The following is an 8,919-nucleotide window of genomic DNA, read 5'->3' as shown; positions in this document are numbered from 1 at the left end:
TGTATCCATCTTTGAAGCCCTTAAGCACAGGAAGGACATGAACCTGTTGGAAGGGGTCCAGCGGGGGGCCATGAAAATGATCAGAGGGCTGGAGCACCTCTCCGATGAGCACAGGCTTAGAGAGTTGGGATTGTTCAGCCTGGAGAAGAGAAGGCTCCAGGCAGACCGTATAACGGCCTTCCAGTACCCTAGGGGGGCTACAGGAGAGATGGGGAGGGACTCTTGGTCAGAGAGTCATAGGATGAGGGGTAATGGTTTTAAATTGAAAGAGGGGAGATTTAGATTTAGATACTAGAAAGAAATTCTTCATTGTGAGGGTGGTGAGACACTGGCCCAGGTTGCCCAGGGAAGTTGTGGATGCCCCATCCCTGGAAGTGTTTAAGGCCAGGCAGGATGGGGCTTTGAGCAACCTGGTCTGGTGGGAGGTGTCCCTGCCCATGGCAGGGGGGTTGGAAATCTTTAAGGTCCTTTCCAACTCTAACCATTCTATGATTCTATGATTTATCTGGGAAGAGCAGAGGAAAAAGTTGGGGTAGGGAGATCCAGGTGATGATCTTGTTTTAGCCCTCAAAAGAGGAACTGCTTGTGTCACTCCAGCCTCTCCACCTCCTCTTGCAGCAAGAGAAGCAAAGGCTTCTTACTCAGCTGCTGCCTCCCCGCCTGGTTCCTGAGACATGCCTGTAACAGAGCCTGGCCTGGACGGATGAGGGGTGCGTGGCTGTAACCCACATGAGCCAACCACCAGAAATGGCCCATTTTTCCATGGCAGTGCAGTGAAAATAGATCTTTATTACCTGCTGAACAGCAAATTTCATGCTCCTGAAACGCCCGACACTGGGGGGGATAACTCCCATACTGGGAACCCACAGTGAGAAAGGTACCCTCATGGTGGCCCTTGGAACATATTCACACATTAGGGCAAATGCGCTTTCTTGTCTCCTCCAGAAAAGAAACCCTTGACGCTTCAACAGCTCCCACATGTAAGCCTACCAAAGTGCGTGTTATCAAGGAAAAAGCAAACTCATGACATTTTCAGCATTGCTATCTAAACAGTAATATTTCTCTAAAAGGACCTTGTGTTTTCTTCCCTTTGCCACTAGACAAGCAGTCTCAGAGTCATGCACGTCTGAAGAGCCAGCTGGTATCTAGAGATTGCCTAGTCAAATGAACATTTCCTGATCATTTTCCTCATGGCCTCCCTGACCTCCCTGTTCCGCAGGCTGTAGATGAGGGGATTGAGCAGGGGAGTGAGGATGGTGTAGAAAAAGGAGAACACTTTGTTGAGCTGCCTTAGCCTAGCGGTTCTGGGCAACATATAGACAATAAAGAGGGTGCCATAGAAAACAGTGACAACAGTGAGGTGAGAGGAGCAGGTGGAGAAGGCCTTCTGCCTGCCGCTGCTGGATGGGATCCTCAGGATGGTAGCTATGATGCACATGTAGGAGGCCAGCGTAAACAGGAACGGAAAGATTAAGTCCAGGAAGGCAAAGATGAGCCCAATGAATGTGAACACCCTGGTGTCACTGCAGGCAAGCTCCAGCAATGGGGTAAAGTCACAGAAGAAGTGGTCAATTGCCCTGGGGCAACAAAATTGCAACTGGGATAAGAAGACCGTGACTACCACCAGCAGCAGGGAACCCAACAGCCAAGAGGCAGCTGCCAGATGTATGGAGACCTTCCAGGTCATGAGGCTTGCATAGAGCAAGGGCTGGCATATGGCCAGGTACCGGTCACAGGACATGGCCACCAGCAGATAACACTCGGTAGTCGCAAAGGAAGCAAAGAAGTAGAACTGAGCCATGCAGCCGTGCGCAGAGATGGTGCTGTCCCCTGTCAAGAAGCTGACCAGCAACCGAGGCAGGATGGTGGAGCTGTAGCAGGACTCCAAGGAGGAGAGGTTGCCCAGGAAGAAGTACATGGGGGTGTGCAGCTGCCGGTCTGCCACCACCAGCACAACAATGAGGATGTTCCCGACCATGGTGACTGAGTAGATCATAAGCAAGAGGAGAAAGAGCAGGTTCTGGTGGGTGGGGACATCACTTATTCCCAGCAGCACAAAATCCGTGGATGATGTCCTGTTGTCCCTTTCCCCTTCCTCCATGTTGTTTTTCTTTCATTTCCTCAGTTTCCACAAAGAGGAACTATGGGAGAAACACATTTCAGTGTTTACCTTCAACATTTTTTTTTCTGTAGGACATTGCTCTCTTCACATTAGCTTTCTGCGTTTCATTGCTCATAAAAGCAGGAAAAAAAAATAATGTTCTTCCTCCAAAGCAAGGGATGGGCACACCACAGAGTGAGTGGTCACAGCTCCCTGAAACACTCACAGAAGGAGGAAATTATTTCATCCCACTGCTTCCCACCACCCAAAAGGCCAATCTCTGCCATTGAGAAAGGGCAAGTCAGGAATTACAGCCTCAAAAGAACAGGGAACTGTGATCTGGGACCGCCAGAAAGCATGCTGGAAAATAGCACTGTAGGTCAAAACATAGCATAAAAAGTGACAAGAAAGCAATCAAAAAATAAATAGCTAGTCAACCAAGCCACAGCCATGTGGGAGAGGTTGTGCAGGGAGGAAGGATGGGAGAGACAAAGGAGACAACTCCAGACTTTCTTCAGCGGTGACATGAGGAAAGGACACACTGAAATCCAGGGAATTCCATTTAAAGAGAGGGTGGTCAAACACTGGAAACCGGTTGCCCAGAGAGCTTACGGGGGCTCCATCCTTGTGGACATTCAAAACTGGACCAAACGTGATCCTGAGCCACCTGCTCCAGCTGGCCCTGCTGTCAAGAGGGGAGGCTTGGACAGGATGACATCCTGAGGTGGTTTCCAAGCCCAGCTACTCTGTCATTCTGTGAATGAAAGCTGCTGGGCAGAGCCATTTGCTTCCCATGGCACAGCCGGCTGCGCTCTGGGGCTCCGTGAGAGAGCGGGACACTGAGATGGGCGTCCCCAGGGTGCCGGGGGAGAGGAGGGACAGGATGAGGGTCAGGGGCATGGGCAATGCCAGGGACATGCCTCAGCGCAGGGTTGGAGAAAGCTCACGCCCGAGAAGCACAGCTCTCTCTAACAGCAGTGCCCTCCAAGTGTCTCACACCCACCTCTTGGGCTGGAATCCATGTCTTCCAGCGGTGATAATCACAGGGAGAGTTTGCCAAAAGCTATAAAATCGATTGATGCCCCCAGCCCTCTCCACTGCATGGGAGCGAGATGGCTGAGAGCTGGAGGACATAATCATGATGTCAACAAACAGCAGCAAAACAGAGAAAGAAAACAAGAGAGGGATGAAATAGCCCTGTGAAGGATGAAGGGACGGGCACGGGCAATGTGGCCCCACACAGCCTGCCCGAAGGCTCCCCCCACCCAGCCAAGGTGGGAGAGTGTCCCGGGGCAGTCCCTGGGATCTCACTGTGCGGTGCCAGGGGCTCGGGGGGGTCTGGGAGAAGGGAGGAGCTGGGCTGGGACGACAGGCAGGAAAGGACAAGGGTGAGACTCGGGACTCTATGCTCTCATCTCTTCTGCTCAAAGACCCAGCAGCCTGACTAATAACACTCAGCCTTCCCTCACCCGCAGCACATCAGGCCCAGCCCTGCAGTCCTCCTCATGGAGCAGAGACATCTGCTCTGATGGATCATGGCAATGAAGTCCCAGCTCAGGGTCTCACCTTCTGCCTCTTCCCTACCATGTCCTTCACTTCTTGGACCTTGCTGCAAGCCCTGAACCAGGGCTCGTTCCTTGCTCTGCCCTTGCCCTCTTCTCCCAGCACATCCAAAGGTGAGTCTCCAGCAGCACCTGAAGACTCCCTGCTCTCGGAAGTCTCCCAGGGTTTATAGCAGGAAGGAGACTCTGAAGGTTCCTGCTGCAGCGTGTCCCTCCAGAGGATTTGCAGAGAGTAAAAACAACAGACTTGACTCCCTGGTGGGATGGAAGCTCTGAGGTGGTAGAGGCTGCGTCAGCAGCTCCAGGCAGTGCTGACCCCCCAGAAACATGACGTAAACTGAGGCCGGGCAACTGAACCAGGGACATCTCTGAATTGTGTGAGCAGGACAAGAAAATCCCCTGAGATCTCATGCCCCTCAGCTCCCTTCAGATGACTCACAGCATCAGAAAGCCTCAGACCTGCTGAGGCAGAGGGGCCTGCCTTGTTGGGAGCTGAAGGCAACAGAGCAGTGGCTATGTCCTTCCAGGTAGGATTCCTCTCTCCAGCGTGGGAGGGGCATAGGACCCCTTACTCCTTGGCTAGCCAAGGGGAGCGAGTGGCCATCACTCCTTCCAGTCCTGTTGGGCTTCCACTTTGGGAGAACCATCTCCTCAGCCTCTGCCCTGGCTGGGAAGGCAGGAGCAGGAGGTCCAGAGGCTACTTGGTGCTTGGTGCAGACCCTCCCTGGGCCACATTGCCATGTTGGGAGCAGCCAACATTGTCTTCTTGTCTTGGTCACAAGCGCAGGACTGGGATGATCTGGCACTTTCTTATCTTGGTTGCAGGGGCAGTGAGTTTGGACAATCGGGGGCTTTCTTGTCCCAGTCACAAGTCCAGTGAGTCGGGCACTCTCTGACCGTACCTGGAACTCCTGTTACTGGGGAATTGTCCCCGGAACTCCTGCTGCCTGGGTCGTAGCCCACTCGGGAAGGCACCACAATTATCTGACAATAGTGATGAAAGTTTTGTCTCTCAGAGCCTGTGAGTGAGACCCTTTGTGCTCTCCTGGATGGCAGTGGGTTGTGACCAGCATCTCCCCTGAGCTGGGACACCTCTCAGGCACAGGCTCCTTGAGGTTTAATGACCACCTGCCGACAGAGCCGACAAAGGGCCAGAGGGAAGTCAAACTTCTCCAGGCTCAATTATCGCCTGCTGAGGAATGCCGATGCACGGGGAGTGTTTAAACTCAAGAAGGGTGGAATCTGAACTACAGGCCAACCTCTTCCATCCACCTCTGTGGAGGGAACTGTAATGACTCAGGAGATGAGTGGTTTTCACAAGGCCCTCAGATATTCAGGCAAGGAAATCAGCTTTTGGACACAGCTCTGAGGAACAGCTCAGGCACGGTGGGAAGTTCCCTGCTCTGCCCATCTGATAGCAGTAGGTGCAACAGAATTTTTGGATCCTCCTTGCAAACTTTGGCTTGCCCATCTCGGCCATTGAGATAGAGTAGATCATTGAGATAGAGTAGACCATCTCGGGTAGAGTGAAGCTACCTCCAACTACAGCCCATTACAGGTTTGCGACCTTCTCTGGGGAATTTCAGTCAACCCAAGATACTTCTGGTGGCAATGTTTTGACCTTCCCATACCACTTCAGGCCCCCGTTCCAGCCCACAGCGTCTAACAAACACCTGAACAGCAAGATGTCTCCGTTTCCAGACATCTCCTCTGCAACAGGATGACCCTGTTCCATTATCACATGTCTTCTTGGGTCACATCTACAAACCCCTGTGCATGGAATTTGAGGGAGTCCAGAGCATTTAGGGGACAGCAGGCAGCATGAAGTTCAACCGGGCCAAATGCAAGGTCCAACACATGGGACATGGCAATTCCAAGCGCAAATACAGGATGGGTGGAGAATGGATGGAGAGCAGCCCTGAGGAGAAGGACTGGGGGATGTTGGTGGACGAGAAGCCCAACGTGAGCCAGCAGCGTGTGCTGGCAGCCCAGAGAGCCCCCCGCATCCTGGGCTGCATCAAAAGAAGTGTGGCCAGGAGGACGAGGGAGGTGATTCTGCCCCTCTGCTCCGCTTCGGCAGAGAGATGTTCTAGGCCCCTCATCAACTTCGTAGCCCTTTGCTGTACTTTCTCCAGCAGTTCCCTGTCCTTCTGGAAATGGGGGACCCAGAACTGGACCCAGTGCTCCAGATGGGGCCTCACCAGTGCACAGGGGCAGGATGACCTCCCTCCACTTTCTGGTCACGCTCTTCTTGATGCACCCCAGGATGCCATTGGCCTTCTCAGCCACAGGGGCCCATTTCTGTCTCATGGTCATCCTGTTGTCCACCAGGACTCCCAGGTCTTTCTCCTCAGAGCTGCTCTCCAGCAGGTCAGCCCCAACCCAGCAGAAAAGGACCTGGGGGTGTTGGTGGACAGCCGGCTGAACATGAGCCAGCAGCGTGCCCAGGTGGCCAAGAAGGCCAACGGCATCCTGGCCTGTATCAGGAACAGCATGGCCAGCAGGAGCAGGGCAGTGATGGTGCCTCTGTACTGGGCACTGGTGAGGCCTCACCTTGACTGCTGTGTTCAGTTCTGGGCCCCTCACTACAGGAAGGAGACTGAGCTGCTGGAGCGTGTCCAGAGGAGAGCCACCAAGCTGGTGAGGGGTCTAGAGAACAAGTCATATGAGGAGAGGCTGAGGGAACTGGGCATGTTTAGTTTGGAGAAGAGGAGGCTGAGGGGAGACCTCATTGCGCTCTACAACTGCCTGAAAGGAGATTGTGGAGAGGTGGGTGTTGGGCTCTTCTCCCAAGGGAATAATTTCACTGAATTTCACTGAATTTTTAGAGTTGGAAGGGACCATAGAGATCATCTAGTCCAACTCCCCTGCTGAAGCAGGATTGCCCAGAGCATGTCAGAGCATGTTACTCAGGACTGCATCCAGGCGGGTCTTGAAAATCTCCAGAGAAGGGGACTCCACACCCTCCCTGGGCAGCCTGTTCCAGGGCTCTGGCACCCTCATCGTGAAGAAGTTTTTTCTCATATTTGAGTAGAACCTCCTATGTTCCAACTTGTGCCCATTGCCCCTCGTCCTCTCACTGGCAACCACTGAAAAGAGTCTGGCTCCCTCCTCCTTCAACCCACCCTTTAGATACTTATAAGCATTGATAAGGTCTCCCCTCAGCCTTCTCTTCTCCAGACTAAAGAGTCCCAGCTCTCTCAGTCTTTCTTCATAAGGGAGATGCTGCAATCCTTCAATCATCCTCATTGCCCTTCGCTGGACTCTTTCCAGTAGTTCCCTGTCCCTCTTGAATTGGGGAGCCCAGAACTGGATGCAGTATTCCAGTTGTGGCCTCACCTGTGCAGAGTAGAGGGGGAGAATGACTTCCCTCGACCTACTGGCCACACTCTTCCCTATGCAGCCCAGGATTCCGTTGGCCTTCCTGGCCACAAGAGCACATTGCTTGCTCATTGTCATTTTGCTGTCTACCAGGACCCCCAGATCTTTCTCTTCGGAACTTGTCTCCAGCAGGTCCACGCCTACCTGTATTGGTGCCTGACATTATTCTTCCCCAGGTGCAGGACCCTACCCTTTTCCCTGTTGAACCTCATGAGGTTCTTCCTTGCCCAGCTCTCCAGCCTGTCCAGGTCTCACTGGATGGCAGCACGGCCCTCCGGGGTGTCAGCCACCCCTCCCAGTTTGGTATCATCAGCAAACTTGCTGAGGATACACTCGGTCCCCTTGTCCAGGTCGCTGATGAATATGTTGGGATAACTTCCTGACACAGCTGGTGAGTGAGCCAACTAGGGAAGGAGCACTACTTGACCTTTTGTTTGTAAACAGAGAGGAACTTGTGGGGGATGTAACAGTTGGAGGCCGTCTGGGGTACAGTGATCATGAAATGATAGAGTTTCTGATTCTCAGGGAAGCGAGAAAGGGAACCAGCAGGACTGCCATCATGGACTTCCGGAGGGCAGACTTTGGTCTTTTCAAAAGTCTGCTTGACAGAGTCCCTTGGGAGGCAGCCCTGAAGGGCAAAGGAGTCCAGGAAGGCTGGACACTTTTCAAGGAGGAAGTCTTAAAAGCACAGGAGCAGGCCGTCCCTGTGCGCAGGAAAGCGAGCTGTCGAGGGAAGAGACTGGCCTGGCTGAACAAAGAGTTAAGGTCACAGCTCAGGGAAAAAAGGAAAGTTTATGTCCTTTGGAAAAGAGGACAGGCTACTTGGGAAGATTACAAAGGTGTAGTAAAGTTATGCAGGGAAAAGATTAGAAAGGCCAAAGCTCAGCTAGAACTTAACCTGGCCCTGGATGTTAAAAACAATAAAAAGAATTTCTATAAATATATTAACAGCAAGAGGAGGACTCGGGAGAACCTCCACTCTCTCCTGGATATGGAAGGTAACATAGTGACAAAGGATGAGGAGAAGGCTGAGGTACTGAATGCCTTCTTTGCCTCGGTCTTTAGCAGTGGAGTAGGGTGTCCCCCGAGGACCCAGACCCCTGAGCTAGCAGTTAGGGGCGGGGAGCAGGATGAGGCCCCCATAATTCTAAGAGAGATGGTGAGGGACTTGCTCCAGAACCTCGACATAAACAAGTCTATGGGCCCAGATGGGATTCACCTGAGGGTTCTGAGGGAGCTGGCAGAAGTGTTTGCAGAGCCACTTTCCATCATCTACCAACAGTCGTGGCAAACTGGGGAAGTCCCAGCTGACTGGCGCCTAGCAAATGTGACGCCCATCCACAAGAAGGGTCGGAAGGATGATCCAGGGAACTACAGGCCTGTCAGCCTGACCTCGGTGCCTGGGAAGGTGATGGAACAGATCATCCTGAGTGCCATTATGCAACACATGAAGGATGCCCAGGTGATCAGGCCCAGCCAGCATGGGTTCACGAGGGGCAGGTCCTGCTTGACAAACCTGATCTCCTTCTATGACAAAGTGACTTGCTTGGTGGATGAAGGAAAGGCTGTGGATGTTATCTACCTAGACTTTAGCAAGGCCTTTGATACAGTGTCCCACAGTATTCTGCTGGAGAAACTGGATGCTCATGGCTTAGATGGGTATACTCTCTGCTGGGTAAAAAACTGGCTGGAGGGCCGGGCCCAGAGAGTGGTGGTGAATGGAATGAAGTCCAGTTGGCGACCGGTCACAAGTGGTGTCCCACAGGGCTCGGTACTGGGGCCGGTTCTCTTCAACATCTTTATCAATGATCTGGACGAGGGGATCGAGTGCACCCTCAGTAAGTTCGCAGACGACACCAAGTTGGGTGGGAGTGT

The 8,919-nt window shown here is 52.9% G+C and overlaps 1 protein-coding gene across 1 annotated transcript; it reads right to left on the bottom strand.

Moving 5' to 3' along the window:
- Window positions 1-1,156: 1,156 nt before the first annotated feature.
- Window positions 1,157-2,101, bottom strand: LOC141478799 (olfactory receptor 5AP2-like). The gene has a single exon (XM_074167774.1). It carries the CDS (start codon window positions 2,099-2,101, stop codon window positions 1,157-1,159), a length of 945 nt encoding a protein of 314 aa, XP_074023875.1.
- Window positions 2,102-8,919: the final 6,818 nt, after the last annotated feature.

This window comes from Numenius arquata, unplaced genomic scaffold, assembly GCF_964106895.1.
Source record: "Numenius arquata unplaced genomic scaffold, bNumArq3.hap1.1 HAP1_SCAFFOLD_429, whole genome shotgun sequence".
NCBI lineage: Eukaryota > Metazoa > Chordata > Aves > Charadriiformes > Scolopacidae > Numenius > Numenius arquata.
The sequence above is the reverse complement of the archived record's forward strand: the minus strand, read 5'-3'. Positions and strand labels throughout refer to the sequence as shown.